This window comes from Acartia tonsa, chromosome 6 (assembly GCF_053477335.1).
Source record: "Acartia tonsa isolate MP-2025a chromosome 6, ASM5347733v1, whole genome shotgun sequence".
NCBI lineage: Eukaryota > Metazoa > Arthropoda > Copepoda > Calanoida > Acartiidae > Acartia > Acartia tonsa.
This window is the reverse complement of record NC_137265.1, coordinates 34,313,205-34,331,733: the sequence shown is the minus strand read 5'-3', so window position 1 is coordinate 34,331,733 and position 18,529 is coordinate 34,313,205. Positions and strand designations below refer to the sequence as shown.

Below are 18,529 nucleotides of genomic sequence, written 5' to 3'. Positions count from 1 at the left end.
GCTTCGCCTGTAGTTTAGGTGAAAGTGGAAAAGGTTAAGAAAATTTGTTGGTTGTCTTTATTTTTTCAGTGTTATTGACAAATATCTTGCATGTACGATACAAAGAAACTAGAAAAATAGCTCAAAACCATCCAAGTACTTAAATCTGAAAAACGAAATAGCCTAAAACCATCACAGGATCTTTGTGAAGCTAAACTAAAATAGAGACCAAATTAATTCAGTAGATATTGAGATCTTAAGCCTCAGAGAAAAACCCATACTACTTTTTAAATACTAGCGGCTACGCCCCTTAGAAGCCTCTAGGGGCACTGCACTGGTAGGAGAAGAAAAAGTAGACATCATCCTATTTTAAATTTGAGTTTCAAAAGAGTTATAAAAAAAATTTTGCGGGAGAGGGGGGTGAAGACACCCTCTCGAAAACTAGTTTAAAACCTTCCCAGGACCTATAAAAAGCTTCACTGTAAAGGAGAACAATATCGCTTCAGCGGTTAGCGAGATCCTTCGGGACAGACAAAAAAACGCTTACTACTTTATATAATAGGATGATACCTGCATAATCAAGAATTTGTCCATCAGGGCCCCACAGAGTTATCTGATTTCTAATCAACATATTTAATAAAATCTATTAAGTAAATAGACTGTCAGTTTGTTTGTAATGCTCACGCGATTTTTTCAATTTCACAACAACCCATATTTATCATATAAATGTATATCTGCCTGGATCCAGTGGTGGAGACTTCAGGAATAAGGTACAACCAACAAGCGAAATAAAATAATGTATGGGGGGCAGATGTAGAGGTCATCAATTCTACGATGTGTTGACCCCCAACGACAGTTTCGTTGTTGGTATAAGCTGTGGGGACCTTTTTTGTCTGCTAGCAAATTGCATTCTGCTATTTTTTTAGCGACTTTGCTGTGTTAATATTACCGAAGCTATTGGCTGATATTCAAAGACCCAATTGTAATTCGTCAAAAGGTTGGAGTCATACAGTTACTTAAATATTTATCCTATTCTGTATAATATATGAATTTGCCCACCATAGACACCTTATTTATCTAGATTTACATACACTAAAATACGGTTGTACATTAAACCTTTAAATTAACTCACACATTTTGTTTTAAACTTTTCGACCAATGAATGTATAAAAACATATTATTAGACATGTTCCTAGCATTATATTCATAGTTAGCTTCTTCTGCAGGTGTTGTGGCTAAAGCTTTAGCAGATTCCAACCAAGGTCCCAGCATAAAGTTGGAGTTTGTTCCCAGAATTCTAAATATATGTTAACTTGGTACAAAAATAATTTACCTTACTACTTGTATTTCCGATCCTTGTCTTTATAGTTTTCGACCCTAGATGTGGTGAGTGCAAACCCACCTCAATTGATTTTATTGTTTTTAAAAATTTGGGGAAGGGGCTGTTTTTTTTCTGGAGGGTGTTATGTGTTATGAAATAAAACTTCCCTTGAAAAGTGTGGAACTTCGATAAAAATTGCGAAATAATCTTTGCAGTCATTTAAGAGATTTCACCATATATACATAACTCTCAGTGAACACACATATATCCTGTTTAGCATACAAAATATAATAACCTGTCTAAGTCATGAAGAAGCCTCATAAACATTAGACCATACTGATGAACCAACAACAGACTCTTATCATTGTATGCAGTTCTTATCAGGTCATACCAGATTGGAGCTGAAATATAATCATTATTAAAGTGTCTAGGAACCTTGCATAGTTTTTAAATTGATTTATAAACAAGCTATATAAGTAGAGCAAGGCTACTTTCAGTCATATATCATAAAATTGAAATAAAAAGTGATTCAATAACTGGGGAGCAAAGACGGCCAAGAGGGAGTATAGGAGTGATAACCCCCCCTCCAAACTAAAATTGAAATGAATTAGATTTTACTTCTTCCTCCCCTTTAAAATATTAATCCGCAGAGATTTGGGTTGGAGGGTATCACCCCCCTGTAGCGTCATTGTCCAAAGAGTTTGGTTTTCGTTTCACAAATATTTAAATTTCACTAATTAAATGTAGGTATATAAAAAGGCAATGGTATAACACAAGCTACTCTTCTAATTAATTTTTCAAAGTTTTACCTTGATTGACCAATGCCTGCCTCGTGACGTCAACCAGATCAAACTTGTATGTCTCAGAATCATTAAAATCCTGGGAGGCATTGAGCAGCAGTCCCCAGGCTGTGTACAGTTCTGATAGGGTATACCACCTTTATGATAAAGTTATTTATAGAGTAGACCCACTGAATATGAATTTAGAATTAATTATGAATATCTATTTCAATTTGTGTATCTTTGACTTTTGCAACGCATTTGACAAACACTTGAAAATTTTAGTGCTATACTCTAACCTCAAACAATAGAACATAAGGTTAAGTAACCTCTAATTGCATGAATTTGTCTAAAGTTCTTACTATACATGGTATTGAGTTGTGCCTGTTTGCGAGCTATAGAATGCTATTTATTCGTATTATCAGTGTTACGTGCCAGACATAGCAGTAGTAACCAAGTATGACGCAGAGTGGTCTAGACAAGACCCCAACAGCAAACATGCTCTCTATTATATAAAGAAGTTGTCGCGGGTAATAAATCAAATAAAAGTTGTAAATCTAAGTATGAGAAACATATAAAATACATATATGAAAAGATGATTTGTAGAGTAGCTTCACCACTAAAAAATACTTACGTTTCATCTGTCATCTGAAGGGATGGAGGATTTATAAGCAGAACATTTTGGTGAGGGTTATATGCTGTGGAATTGTACACATTTCTATACAAAAAGTTGACCTTTTTAAAATTTTTAGGTTCCTTTTGATAAGTAGAAATAAGAAAATATTCTTTTATCTTGTTATTGAAATTAATAGCATTGATCGAAGACGAAGAAAGTCCCTCAATGACTTCATAAAAATGAGGAGTGGGAAAGAAAACCCCTAAAAAAGAGATGGATAATCCCTCGTTTTTATGACGTACCATGCTGATTTTTTCAGGGACTTTCTTCGTCGTCGCACTGATCATTAAAAACCATGCTTTATAGTTTGTTTGCATATACCAGTACCAATTTACAGTCCTATGTCCCCTTTATCCCCTCTGTTTAGACATTAGAAAAAAATGTAAAGTTTAGAATACAAAAAATAGAACATTTTCTGGACATAATTAGCTGCGATACTTAAATTTTAATTGAAAAGGTTTCCTTGATAGAAGAGCCCAAGCTTTGGTAGCATTAGAATTATCTTTTCCATATCTCCTGTTACATACAATACACATAATCAGGGATATAGGGATAGGAATTATATTTTCCATATCTCCTGTTACATACAATACACATAATCAGAGATATAGGGATAGGAATTATATTTTCCATATCTCCTGTTACATACAATACACATAATCAGGGATATAGGGATAGGAATTATATTTTCCATATATCTTGTTACATACAATACACATAATCAGGGATATAGGGATAGGAATTATATTTTCCATATCTCCTGTTACATACAATACACATAATCAGGGATATAGGGATAGGAATTATATTTTCCATATCTCCTGTTACATACAATACACATAATCAGGGATATAGGGATAGGAATTATATTTTCCATATCTCCTGTTACATACAATACACATAATCAGGGATATAGGGATAGGAATTATATTTTCCATATCTCCTGTTACATACAATACACATAATCAGGGATATAGGGATAGGAATTATATTTTCCATATCTCCTGTTACATACAATACACATAATCAGGGATATAGGGATAGGAATTATATTTTCCATATCTCCTGTTACATGCAATACACATAATCAGGGATATAGGGATAGGAATTATATTTTCCATATCTCCTGTTACATACAATACACATTATCATGGATATAGGGATAGGAATTATATTTTCCATATCTCCTGTTACATACAGTACACATGACCAGGGTTATATGGATAGGAATTATCTTTTCCATATCTCCTGTTACATACAGTACACATAATCATAGATATAGGGATAGAAATTATATTTTCCATATCTCCTGTTACATGCAGTACACATGACCAGGGTTATAGGGATAGGAATTATATTTTCCATATCTCTTGTTACAAGGAAACTGGCGAATTTACTGTCCCTTTGTTTCTTAGGTATATGTATCTTATGGATAAATGTTGAATATTCTGTCATGTACCAATGTATAGGAATGGGACGATGGACAAAAAAAAATTTTCTCCACATTTTATGTCTCATAACTTGTTAAAACTTTGATGTTAATATAAGAATATTCTTTAATCTAAGCACATTGCCGGATTGCCATATCCCTCTCTTCCTGATTAATATTAAATATCATTATGTTTGCCTTTATGTAGTAGGGCTTGTGAGTTGACTTGTGAGTCTACAAGTGGATTATTAACCATCTTCTGTAATACAAAGTAGCTTGATGTCTATCCGTCTGTCTGTCAGTCCGTCCGTCCCTTAAGATCTCGATAACTTCTCAACTGATCGGATTCTACTCTTCAGGGAATATACCTACTGGTCCTGTGGTGATTTTAGGCTATTTTCTTGGAGGGTGGGACACCCCAACCCCCCCAAAAAATGAAAAAAAAATTCCTCTTCAAATTTTTTTTTAATAATTTGAAATTAGTGGTGGATCTCCAGAGGTACTTAAATTTTCTTTAAATTACCTCTTGGGGCAAAGCCCCTAGAGGCTAGGTGCGAAGCTGCTAGTATTATATAAAGTATTAAGGTTTTTTATTTGTCGGCAAAAAACTACTAAACCTACATTACATTCTCAATTTTTGGGGAAGCTTCACATAGCTTTTGTGATGTATTTTTTTCCCTCCTTAGAATTTCAATACCTAGAGAGTCTAATGAACTAATATTACAGTAAGTATTTATAGCTAAGTGTATAAAATAGCTTAAGTTTACAAAAATTCGCTCATATTCCAAATTGTTATGTATGTATACAATCTTTATATGTTATATATAAATCATATTTATTCTTTTTGGTAAAATACATACATTATATAAAATATTATGTATATTATTAAAATGTATACTGGCCTATCATTGGTCATTTGAAATGTGTGACGTCATTTTTATAGGCACTATAAAGTGCTTCTGTTTTATTTAATTTTTTTTTGTTATAACCTGACGAAAAAGAATTTTTTTTCAATTTTAATCTTTTTCATGTTATTATTATGTGTAAGTTCCTTGTTGCATATTGTTGGAACCATAATCCTACATCATCTACAGGCTCCTGTCAAACATAAATACCCTGATAATCTTAAGGGCTAGTATTATGTCAACTTGGTGTATTCATTGTGTATTTTCGTAATAGGTTGCATGGAAGATATAATGCTTCTTGACGTATATATCAGACAACGACCATAAAGTTTCAGAAACACAAATGGACAGATTGACGTACGGATAGATTACCCGTTATTTATAACGTCCCTTTCTCTAAACTATTTATAGTATTAGATCTTACAAAACAAAGCTATTTTAAATGTAGATACCCCAATGGATTGAAAGACAAACATCCTGTAACTTAGATTATTTTAGGTAAATATGTTCAAGTCTCCATACTATTTCAAGCATTAGATATGAAATTACATAGCTGCTTCAGATATCACAATGGACAATCACTGGACAGACAGATGGCCAGACACCCTGTTTCTAAGTTCATTTAGGGTATTTGTTAGCTGTCTCAGATTTGCAAACCATAGCTGTTTTAAATATCTAAGTAGATATACAGACAGACATTCTGTTACTTAGATTATTTAAGTTATTTAAGGCATTGAATGACATAACATAGTAATTTTAAATGCCCCAATTGACAGATAGATGGACAGACATTAGATCTGACATATCATAGCTGCTTTAATTACCCCAATAGACAGACAGATGGACAGACATCTTGTTTTTTAGACTTTACAAAGTATTTATGTTCCTATCTCCAAGCCATTCCCAATGAACAAGCAGACGGACAGAAATCTTGTTACTTAGACTATTAAAGGTACTTATATTCCTATATCGTAGCCATTTCAAAAAAGATAATATAAGACAGACAGACATCATGTTAATTAGACTATTTAAGGTATTTATGTTCCTGTCTCCAAGCCATTTCCAGCATTAGGTCTGACATAATATAGCTGCTATGAATCCCCTCGGGGGTTAAACCAATTCCTAAAAAAATGTATGTTTATCACTATTTGTTTTGAAAGAAGGAAACAATGCCTTTACTATTTCACATAGCAAAAACTGTTTGACCAGTTATCATGATTTAAAATCAGCTAAGCAATCAATATTTTTAACTTTTCCTAAGGGGTAAAAAATTAAGTTATTGTAAAATCTATGCCAAAAAATACATTATATTCTGATAATTACATTTTCTAGTGGAAAAGGTTAAAAGAAAAATAGTAATTCTTAATATAAAATACACCTTCATGATCATAATTTTATTTACCTACTAGAGAAGAATTTTTCATTTTTCTGGCCTCAAAAGATTTTGTGTTGACAATATTGTTCCTATAAAACATTCAATTTGTATTACAAATGTGTTAGATGCCTGTGAAGAAGATAGCGATATGATATGATAGGTTAGGTTATTTTTATTTTACCTTAACAAAGTTACTATTTCATATGGATATAGCATACAAAATCTTTTGCAAGTTGAAAATATTCATCAGTAAAATGAACTACTATTATAAAATAGAAAAAAGTTGGTGAGGTTTTTCTGTAGTTGAACTATCCCTGATATTTATGATGAACTGTAGAATCTGCCAACTTATTGTTGTATGATAATACCTGCCAAATAATTGTTGAATGCCGCCAAAGTTATGAAGCATGTTGAATATGAATGGTTGGCCCATATAGGAATCACTTCTGTATATTTATTTTTGTTAGTTTTGTTATTATGCATTGATTTATCAATCCTGATTAAATTGTATTGGGGATGTGTCTATTTCTCAGGAATGTAAAAAGAGTTTGAATAAAAGGTCTGTAATTTCAGTCCAGCTGTACATCAATATCAGGTTTTAGACTATTTTAAGTGGATTAAGGCAACCAACATAGAGAATTTTAACAGCGGTAGCCCAATAAGGTTAGAACACCGCAGGTTTAGGGCCCTCATTAGATAAGGGTATGAGCAGTTTGACTATTTTCATTTCTGTTGTCTGCTCTGAGGTATAAGGGCACTAGAATTTATACAAAGCACAGTAACATAAAGTTCCTCGAGTACTGTTCAAATTCTGTTGAATCCAGATCTAACATCAACATGGAACCTTGCTCTAAATATAATTCAATATCTCAACAAAAATTCTGTTAACAACTTTAAATCAAAACTTTTTATAATTACTGAAATAGCCTATTTTTGCAATGAAATGACAAATTATTACCTACTGTTTTTTCAACCTAAATTAAAGCTTTTCAATGAATAGGTATGATGTCAACTTTATGGTTTCACAAAAGTCTAATGGCAATTTCTAATGTTTTTTTAAGCAACAATTTGCAAATAATAGAAGCTAGTTGTAAAAATAGTGACCAATTAAAAGTTAAATTATGAAAATAGTAAAAGTGTTGAACTATGACGTTATAAAAATTAACAATTAACCAATGAGAGGCCGCTATATATTTTACCACAGTGAATACTGGCTTATTATTGGTTAATTGTTAATTTTTTCTGACGTCATAGTTCAACACTTTTACTGTTTTCTTAAATTATGGTTATTGTTATGATTAATGCCTTGTGTTGGTTTAAGGCTCCATCAATAATAGGAACCCTAAATTAGGACTAAGGGTAAAAGTGCTAAAAATAATATACTTACTAACTGAAGTAAGCAGTGCCTTGATTTGATCATACCCCCAAAATCCTGAGTCCAAAAAGAGCCATCCTTGCATCATCCAAACTGCATCAGGATCTAAAATTTGAAATAATAAAATCCATATCTCTAAAGAGGGTGAGGTATACAGTATACACTCCATCCAAGTAGCTTAAAACCTGGACTGGACAATTACAAACATTGTGGATCTTACAGATAGATAGACATCCTGCTACTTTAAATTATGAAACAAAAAATACATAATTTCAAAAAGTATTTTTTACCTGCCTGAGACATTCCAGCATATACAGATTTTCCTACCTAAATTTAACAAAAATGAGATAAGATAAGATAAGATTTATTTTTCCTCAAAGGTACAACATATTTTATTAGATATATATCATACATTAGGTTACTATGCTTTGATTGGTTTGATTGTTCTGGTTTGTTATGTTTGATGCAGGTTTGAGAACAATTTACATAATAACTATTATTAAGTACCTAGCATGGAATTGACCGAACTTCGTCTCCACCTAGTTACCAGGCCAGTTCGAATAGAATAAAGATGACATTTTACAAGAAAAATTCCATGCAACATTGTACCAGATAGTTGGCATAACCCTTTAAGGGTTGTGGAGCCACTGGTGTACTTTGACGCTTGCCAAGCCGATACAATGTTATATGTGCAAATAAATAATCTTAACAATAATGATAATAAAATACAATATCTTGCTGTGTATTTCAGACATCCTCCTACTATCAGTTGTCACTTCTCCAAGCATAAATTCGGAACAATTAAGGAACCAAAACCTTCAAAAGAAGTCGCTATTCCCGTTGTGATCCTTTTTCAGCTCTACCTAGACAGTTTCCTTTGTAACAAATTATTCTCATTACAGAGTGGAGTTTTGTCCGTGTATAAGGACATCTCCACACCAATAATTACAGGATAACGATAAATATCGCGACAACGCTGGTCCAATCCAAAAATAAAATAAGATAAGATAAGATACTCCAATGATGTGTCCATAGATAATAAACCGTACCTATATAACGTATTTAGGTACCTAAGTGAACAAGGTGTAATGATTGGTTTCGATTCCTACGGAATCTGATTTTTATTTCTTGAGAATGGATATAATAATCCACTAATGTACAAAATAAAATAAAATATAGTTCATATGCGATTCCTACGGAATCTGATTTTGGTATTTTGAGGTAGTGGGAGAGTATCCCTAAATGTGTAATGTTCGATTCCTCCGGAATCTGATTTTTATGTTTTGAGAACTTGTCACAGCATAGCTGTGTATGGGGCATCAATAGTGGGAAAGAAAAAAGGGAGGGGGGGGGGTGGATGGGAGAGGGGAGGTGAGGGGAGAGTGGTTTGTGCTCAAAAAATATTTATGTTAATCTCACCATTTTTAAAGAGAAGGGTGAAAGTGGGTCATGGTAAGATTAGAAAACTGTGGCGTGCTGTCGCGCGCTAAATTTTGGTCATAGCTTAGCTTTTAGTGGAGTTTTAATCTTACTGTTGTTTAGACACGAAAATGTTCGGAGAGGAAGAATACCAACAAATGTGGCAGCCGCTACGCAATCGATTGACAATAACATATCAACGACTTCTCAATATAGTTAATGGTGACAATGTCAGCGATGAAGTGCGTCGTGAGGTAGCCCGTCTACTATACCAGCAGGGTTATCTTGAAACCGAGTTGGCACTCACTCTGTATAACCCCAACAAGGACATGGAGTATCATGAAAATAAATTGGGTGAAATAGCACAGCAGATAACTGCTCAAGAGGGGGCTTGTCTCCAACTTTAGCTCCAGAAAGTGGCCATTACCGGTCAAGGCTAGTTATGGTCAAATTCTCTACGACTTCATATACAAGATATCCGCAAAAATATCCGTAAAACATCCACAAAAAATCAACAAATAGTCAACAAGTCAAATATGGCTATTAGAAAAATTGTTTTGTGAGAAATAGTACTGTAAAAAAGAGTTAATTTGTGTGCTAATTTAATTTTAAAATGTATCATAAATTCATAAATTCATCAATTTTGTTTAATTAATAAATCCTAGATATCTTGCTATGAACTTTCATTAATATTGTTTAAAAGATGTATATAAAGCAATAGGATGTCTGTTAATATGTTGCTATGGGTCAAGCTTAGTAATAATATTGCATTAGCATCAAAAAAAAATAAAGATAAAAAGTATAAATTGATGAAGTAGATACTAGTTAAGTATGGGGGGAAAATCAGGGAATTGAAAAGGTAAGGGGGAGGGGGGGGGGGGGGGGGGAAACGAAGGGGAGAAAATGGGGCGTGGTGAGTGGTTTGTTCACGGCCGTGGCTACCTACCAGACAGACGGAGCGGCGCTTATTTTTTGGTATAGGCAGAAGGGGGGAAAGAAAAAAGGGGGTGGGGGGAAGAATGGTTTCCTGGTATAGCACAGAAGAGTGAAAAAAGGGCGGGAGGGAAACAATTGGTTGTGAAGCATAGGGGAAAATACGCGGGAAACGGAAGTGGGGAAAGTTTATTACTAATTAATAAATTATATTAAAGATTACATAATGTATGGTGTTAAAACACAAAAGGGGTATAAATATGGGGTGGGTTAGGTCAAGATTTAATTGTTTCCAAGATGTCAAATCAAGAAGAAGAAGTAGGACAAGGCCAAGGTGCTATACCAGGAGGAGCGCCGGAAAATCCGGAGGAGGCTGGAGGTGAGGAAAATGTTCCCCTCCATGCTCAGGTGCAGGAGCTCGTCGCCATGCTCGACACGAGCGACGAAGTAGATGATCCTGTACCCGTTGTCCAGCAGCTGTTGAACCTCGCGGCAGTGCCTGATCTACTCCCATTTCCGGGGGTAGACAGGCGCTGTCTAGACCTCTGGTTTATGGTCAAGCGCAGGTTGAATGGCGTCGTGTACGAGGGCGACATGCTGATGTGGAGGAGGTTCCGCAACGATGCCATCGATGAGGAGGTCCTCCGCATGATGTATGGGAACTATGGGTTAGTCGTGCGATTAATAGCAGCACTGCCCACGTTAGCCCGGTCCTTCCAAGCCAACATGGACGCCATCGCCGCGATGGACCGCCTGGTCACCGTCCAGCAGGACATCCTAGAGGAGCTGCTCCATCAGGAACCCGACGGCGTCGACGACTCCAGCGACTACGACTCCTAGGTGGCTATGCCCTCTGTACAAGAGCTTAACCAGTCTGCGATAGTCATTATAATAAATTTCGATATCAAAATTTAAATAAATAAATAAATAAATTTTCGGCCAAAATTCAACAAAAACTTTGTTATTTTTATTGGATAGATAGAGGTTGCGTGATTCGTTAGCTGCTGGATTAAGAAAATAATATAAAAGAAATGATGTAAAAGAATAAACTAAGGGTAAAAATGTAAAAACGATAAAATGGATAAAAAACAAACAATGCCAAGCTATGCCAAGCTACTCTATACTTGGGTATGTGTGTCGGTTCCTACGGAACCTATTCGTTGTGATTTGAGGTTAAGGAAATGCTGTTTTATTGAATTTTAACAAAGAAGTTTAATGCTTACAGAAAGTCGTGGGCTAAAAAAAATAAGGAGTACGGATAGAAACTTGGTTTAAGCAAACAAAACAAAAAAAACTCAAAAAGAACAGAGATTTTTAGCATTAGCAAAACAAATGTTGAGTAAAAGGAAAGAAAAGTATTTGTATTTTAATTAAAACTCAATTTTGTTTATGTAATAAGTAAAACATTTTTTCTTAAAAATATTTTTATTATCAATTAATTTAATTTCAAGTGGAAGGTTGTTAAAGATAGTTGGAAAAGAGTTAAGAGGGGCGTGCAGGAGAAAGTTTCTATTGGTGCCCGGTTCGTAAGCAAAGTTGTTCCTGTTCCTTGTGCCATACGTATGTCTGTCTTGAACAAAGTTCCAAGTGTTTTCAAAGATTTTAGGAAAAATGCCTAATTTATAGGCGTGCATGAATTTACAAACATTGAATTCAATTAATAGGTTGAATGGAAGTATGCCATTAGATTTGAAAAATTCAGCTGTGTGAGCTCTGCTAGGTAAGTTTTCAATTATTCTAATGGCTTGCTTTTGCAGTTTAATAATAGGTGCTAACAGATACATAGGGCAGGCAGTGAACAGGAGACAACAATATTCGATATTCGACTTAATGTAAGAAGTATAGAGTAGCTTTAGGTGTTTTTTGTCCAACAAATGACGCATTACTTTCATACTATAAATTATTTTAGAGACTTTGCTATAGACTTTTTCAAGATGATAAGAAAACTTCATTTTCTCGTCTATTTGAATTCCTAAGTGTTTGATACTACCCTCGTTGGTACCGCTAACAAGATCCAACTTAGTAATTTTTGACTCATCATTTTCATTGTGGTTGTTCATATTTACATAAACTTCAAAGTTGGTCTTAGCTACGAGCTCAGCGGGGGTGAGTATCTCTCGGGGGGTGGAGAAGACCATACATTTGGTCTTGCGGGGGTGTATGAGAAGCTTATTGGCATTGTACCATTGGGTCAGTCTGGGGACAAGCTCCTTTGCAAGGTTTATTAATTGGATAATATTCTGCTTTTCAATGAAGCCCACTGCATCATCAGCAAAGAGATTGATTAGGATCTCTTCACTGCATGAAACAAGGTCATTGATGAAGATTAAAAAAAGAATTGGTCCCAGGACTGACCCCTGGAGTACGCCAATGATAATGAATTCAATGGTAGAGGAGAAAAGGCCCTTAAAAAATACACGCTGCTTTCTATTTGCATAGTAACTACGGAACCAATCGAGTGCAACCCCCCTTATCCCTGAATTCTCCAGTTTGCTAAAAAGGATGTCCCTATTTATCATGTCGAAACACTTTCTTATGTCCAAAAATATGGCCATACAGGAAGCGTTTCGACTGAGTGCTTGGGTGATCATTGTACTTAAGTTCAATACATTATGAAAGGTTGAGATCCCTTTCATGAATCCAAACTGGCGATTGCTAAAAAAAGACCGATCCTCTAAAAACTTGACCAGCGTATCACAGACATATTTTTCGATAGGTTTAGAAAAGTTATCAATGAGACTAATGCCTCGATGATTATCTGCCTCGCTGAGTGAACCTGATTTGTGAAGGACGACTATTTTGGAAGTTTTCATTTTTTCAGGAAAAGTGCCATTTTGAAGTGATAAATTATAAACATGTGTTAGGGGAGTGGCAATGGTATCAGCACAGCGAGACAGAACATACATCGAGACATCATTGATGTCTGTGGAACGCTTAGGTTTAATGCTTCGGATAATATTAATAACCTTGAAGGGGTACAATGGTTCAAAAAAGAGGGAGTCTTGACATGGGGGTGGTAAGTATTCAAAAAAAATTTTGGGTGTGGAGGGAATTTCAGGCCTTAAGGAAGACCCAATTTGACTAAAATAACGATTGAATTCGTTAGCTATTTCTTGGTCATTTTCAATTTTGTTTGGGCCTACTTGAAGGTATGTGCACTCAGGGGAAGATTTATTAAAACCAATGACCTCTTTAAGAGTTTTCCAAAGTTTTTTCCCATCCCCATTTGCATCTCTTATTTGTTTTCTGTAATAATCAATCTTTGCTCTTCTCACTTGCCTATTATAATTATTCCTATAGACATTGTAAATACTTTCATTTTCAATTGTTTTGTCTTTTAAAAAGTTACTGTACAAAATGTCTCTATGCAATCTACAACGCAATAAGTAATCTGACATGAAAGGTTGTTGGGGCTGGGTGCGTTTGTTTTTTCGTTTTTTTCTAACTGGACACTTTTCATTATAAAGTTTCAAAAAGGTTGAAATAAAGTTATCATAAGCAATGTTTGTGTTGTCCTGACTTAAAACATGATTCCAGTTAGTGTGGTAGAGTGCATAGTTTAAGGCATCAAAGTTTTCATCATTCAATTCTCTTTTCTCAAAAAAATCTGGAAGTTTGGGTTTATTTACTTTGTCTATTCGGAATGAATTAATAATTGGCAAGTGATCGGAGATTTTTGAGGTTAAAACAAAAGATGACATTAGGTTTTGAATAAAATTCCCTACCCCGAATAAATCAAGAAGGGTTGCTGTGGTTCTAGTAACTCTAGTGGCTCTGGTAACAGTATTTATGATACCGTTAAAAGAAAAGGATTCAATAATTCTCATGGAATTGCTATTTATGTTACTTATTTTGAAAAGGTCAAAGTTGAAATCTCCTACAATGAAGTATGGTATGTTTAGTGCTGCTATTCTATCAATCAAATCCAAAAAAAGCTCAAAAAATTCTTCGATTTCAGTATTACTTTGATTAGGTGGGCGGTAGCAGTTTAATAAACAAAACTTTAGACCATTGTAGGAAATTTTTAAGCAAATAGATTCAAGAATATTTTCTTTAAATGAGAACTTATCAAATAATTTATCTACTTTATAGTATCTGCTTACTAAAATACCCACCCCTCCCCCCCTATTATTTGCTCTAAGTTTAACATGCCAATCGTAATTATTAATCCCATAGCAATCCATATTTACATCCTTATTTAGCCATAATTCTTGGAAGCACAGAACATTTAAGTGGATATCGTGTTGCTTGAAGAAGTCTACGGTTGAGACAATATCATTATATTTAGAATGTAATGACTGACAATTAATACTAAAAATATTGAGAAGGTTTTCGTTGAATGTTTTCAGTTTCTGTACAATACCTTGTTCACTTGAAAAGACACAATTTATTCCGAATTCATTTTCGAAATCATTAAAGTAATCACCGTAAATCGGATTCATAAGATTTAGACCAACGTTATCGTTCAAGTTACCGTTATCCTGGTTAATTTGTTCATTAGGGAGGTTTGTCATAGTAGAGCTGGTCCAGGAGCACCGCAGGAGGAATCGTTTTAACGTCAAGTATGGACATCTGAAACACAGTAGATATTAATGAACAAATAAAGATAGTTAATATACAAAATATTATCGTTAAAACGAAAAAAATTACTATATTTACTATATTTATTCCGATTGCGTTTAGTTTATGTGTGTGTTGGGGGTGGCAACACATTTAAAAGCTAGTTTAGTTCCCCCTACTCATTTTCATACAAGTTCCAAATATTTTATATGCTAATCAACAAAAAATAGAGATATGGTAGAGACCATAGTTTAAGATTAATAGGCGACATTGACGTTCGAACGATTATAAGTTAAGTAATATATATATAATATTATAAAGTTCACGTCATATGGATCAAAATTAACTCCAAAATATTTAAATTATTTCGAAAATAATAACTATGCTGAATGTCTTATGTTAGGTACCTTTTTTCGCCGTTCAAGATACTTAACTTCATGTTGAGATTACCGCCTTTGTTGCTATACGTTTTGTTTTATTGGCGGTGTCTCTTACTTCCTTGATTTCTCTGGATTTGGCCCTCGTGGCAACAGGATCAGAAGGTGCTGAGTCAACGGTAAATGTCCTCGTGGCAACAGGATCAGAAGGTGCTGAGTCAACGGTAAATGCAGAAGATGCAGAAGATGCGGCGGCAGATGCGGCGGCAGACGTGGCGGCAAGTGCGGCGGCGTGTGCGGCGGTAGGTGCGGCATTAAATGCGGCAGGTACGGCGGCAGACACGGCGGCAATTGCGGCAGTAGATGCAGATACGGCAGCGGTCACGGCGGCAGGTGCGGCAGTGAGCGCGGCGGCAGGTGCGGTAGTGAAATCAGCGGCAGCGGCGGCGGCGGGTGCGGCAGGTGCAGACTGTGCGGCGGCGGCAGGTGCAACGGCGACATGTGCGGCACTAGGTGCGGCGGTTGCAGTTGCAGCATTACGTGCGGCAGAGTCTATGGGAGGGAACACAGCCAGGTCCTCAAGAGCTGGGGCAGGGGCAGACGTTGAAATATGTTGAACCGTGCTGGCTGGATGGGCAGTGATAGTACTAAACTGTCTGGGGAAGTCATCCTCTGTTAAATCAGCTTGGTTCGAGAAGAATGTTTTCCTTTCCTCAGGCGTTAACTTGTTGAAACGAAGGATCGGCGGTGCTTCAGACAGAAAAAAATCCTCACTTCCAGGTATGGGTTGAGCCATTTCCTTCAGGTCTTTGCCGAACGGGTTAAGGCAGCGTATCCAGCGGCTGCCGTTCTTGAGCTGGAATTGCACATATTGGCCAGCGACTTTGGCCCTCGAAATCTGGTTGGTGGCATATACAAAGGTCATTGTCTTCCTGTTGAGGTCTGACATATCTTGTTTGGCTTGCACAAATCTGTTGGGAAAGAACGGGACCGGTGACGCGTTATTCCTGGGGTTGAACCTCTTGATCTCGGCGTTGTAGCGGTCGAGCACAGCCTTCTTATTGTTCATCCACGCGTCGAGGTAGGATCTAGACATAAAACGAAAGATAAAAACGGGGATCTGGCCCTTTGTATATGGGAGCATATGAGCACGCTCAACGATATCACTAAAATGTGAAGGGATATATTCTAATTCCCCTCGTTTAACGGCGGTTTCAAGGGTGGGCCTTATAATGTTTCTGAATATAACAAACTCAGTGATATTTTCACGGTTCCATGGCTGCTGAAAGTTCACTATTCTACAACTCCAATCGCGACATCTTTGCTCTCTTATCGAGTTTTGTAGAAGTTGAAACTTTACGAAATTTTCTCTCGACGATTCGACAGAGTTTAAATAGTCCTTTTGTTGTGTAATCGTAGTCCTAATCGCTTTTTGCTCACTTGCGACTGATTTAGCGTCGACGAAATTTTCAATGCCTTCAATAGATTGTAATTTAACATTTAAATCTGAGACTCTCAATTTAATATCATTAATTTCGGTTTTATGACTGGCAAAAGTACTATGGATAAGCTCATCCCTTACCTTGGCTATATTCGCATCGTATTCACTAAACTTAACATCCAAAGCTGCGTCCAAATTTGTTTTAAATTTTGACCAATATTCTGGGTTGTCACACGTACTACAGGCCATGATGAAGTGAAGATGGCGGATCCGAGGGTGCTGAAAGAGTGTGGGTCAGCTGACCAATAGTGGGACGCGAAAAAATGTTAGCCAATGGGAGAGCTTATTTGTCGGGAGTACTTTGCGCCGGTAAAATGTTGCCAGACCGATAAATTATCAAAAAGTTTTAGAGAGTGTCTTCACTATAAATTGTTCATTAAAGCGATTAGGTTACACATAACATAAATATTGATTTTTTAATTCATTTATTTAATGTTTTATTTTCACTTTTTTGTGTTAACAATTGACCGATACGTTAACACAAACACATTGCCAGGCCTAAATACGAGGTGCCCTCTGGCTACAGTGTCTTCCCTTTCCTCCAACTGCGGAGTGACCACGGGCAGTGGGGAGAGGGGAACTAGTTGAGAGAGAGGGGGGAGGTAGAACTGAGCTTAACACATGGGGTAGGGCGGGGAGAGCTTGCAAAATGCGTGTTCTCAGCCCGACTCTCTGAACTAAACTAAACTAAATGATTATGCCCAAAAAGCAACAATAGAAGCTAACATATTTCATAGCACTGTAAGTATCCCAAACAAGTAAATTTTACAGATTTAAAATCATTTGTTTATATATGTAGGTTTATTAACATAAATATGAAAATATGATAAACTCATTATTGCGGATTTATGAATATAAATTAAATATAAGCTTTGTTTCTCATAAGTTTTGTATTTAGTCCATCATAGTAGTCTTTTACATTTTACTTACTTTAGCCAAAAAATCTGTTGAATTAGTTGGGGGTCTCATCTCATTGAATGTGTCACAGTTGTAAATATGATTTGTCCCAAATTCCTAAAATAATTCATATATGATTTTTTGGAAAAAAAAACTCCTTACCACACTTCTTTTCTACAGAAGAATAACGATTAAAGCATAATAGATCCATTTGAGAGGATGTCTTCAAAGATTTGGCATGATTTAGTAAATGTCGTATATATATGAAGCCCGTTTGTTTGTTTTATAAAAAAAACTAAAAAAAAATAATTATGTTAAATGAAATAATATTTCTCGTATTCATTCGAAACCGATTAATATCTGGTGAATTAGAACCGGTTCTCATCCATAAGAAAATATTATGTCTAGCATCGTATTATATAAGTTTTCTACGATATAAAAATGTACAATTATATGCTTAAAACCATTTTTTAGCCCGTGCCTTCGGCATCTTGGGGCTAAAAAACTGGGTTTAATCTTAAAATTGTACATTGTATATCCGCGGATAGCTGTTTATAATGCGATGCGAGAAATAACTGTTATTAATTAATATTTTAATTTGTAACAGCTACCTTTGTATATTCTTCAATGAATAGTTTACCAATGTCATCAAATAAGGGGTCAATTGGGTCAAGCAAAAGTACACCTGAAATTTTGATATAATTTGTCTAGCTTTGAAGAAAAGTTTTTTTAATTTTATTTTTGACAGCAACTCTGTATTATATTTAAACATTTACCAAATATGTCTGTAGATTCATAATGTAACTGAATATATAAACATGAAGTGTTAAATGTTAAATAATTCTATTTGCCTGTTAATTCTCTATACTAATAGTCAATAGAGATAATTGTCTTTTCTAATTAAACTTTTAATACCTGTTAAATTGTCTGGAAAATAGTTCCATCCAGCACTGGTAAAGTTGCTGCTGGGATGTAGTTTTGCATACCCGTGTGGTACCTTTCC

The 18,529-nt window shown here is 35.4% G+C and overlaps 1 protein-coding gene across 1 annotated transcript in view; it reads right to left on the bottom strand.

Annotated features, from left to right (window-relative positions):
- Nucleotides 1-18,529, bottom strand: part of Naglu (N-acetyl-alpha-glucosaminidase) — a 28,814-nt gene that overhangs the window by 4,855 nt on the left and 5,430 nt on the right. The window contains exons 10-25 of the mRNA XM_080164453.1: nt 18,442-18,528; nt 18,138-18,211; nt 17,560-17,643; nt 8,130-8,166; nt 7,852-7,944; nt 7,259-7,314; nt 6,833-6,912; nt 6,492-6,553; nt 6,140-6,211; nt 5,238-5,287; nt 3,220-3,273; nt 2,714-2,799; nt 2,110-2,237; nt 1,596-1,701; nt 1,175-1,276; nt 550-602 (exon numbers count right to left, since the gene is read on the bottom strand). Coding sequence (XP_080020579.1) covers nt 550-602; nt 1,175-1,276; nt 1,596-1,701; nt 2,110-2,237; nt 2,714-2,799; nt 3,220-3,273; nt 5,238-5,287; nt 6,140-6,211; nt 6,492-6,553; nt 6,833-6,912; nt 7,259-7,314; nt 7,852-7,944; nt 8,130-8,166; nt 17,560-17,643; nt 18,138-18,211; nt 18,442-18,528 — 1,224 coding nt within the window. The remainder of the gene's footprint in view (nt 1-549; nt 603-1,174; nt 1,277-1,595; nt 1,702-2,109; nt 2,238-2,713; nt 2,800-3,219; nt 3,274-5,237; nt 5,288-6,139; nt 6,212-6,491; nt 6,554-6,832; nt 6,913-7,258; nt 7,315-7,851; nt 7,945-8,129; nt 8,167-17,559; nt 17,644-18,137; nt 18,212-18,441; nt 18,529) is intronic.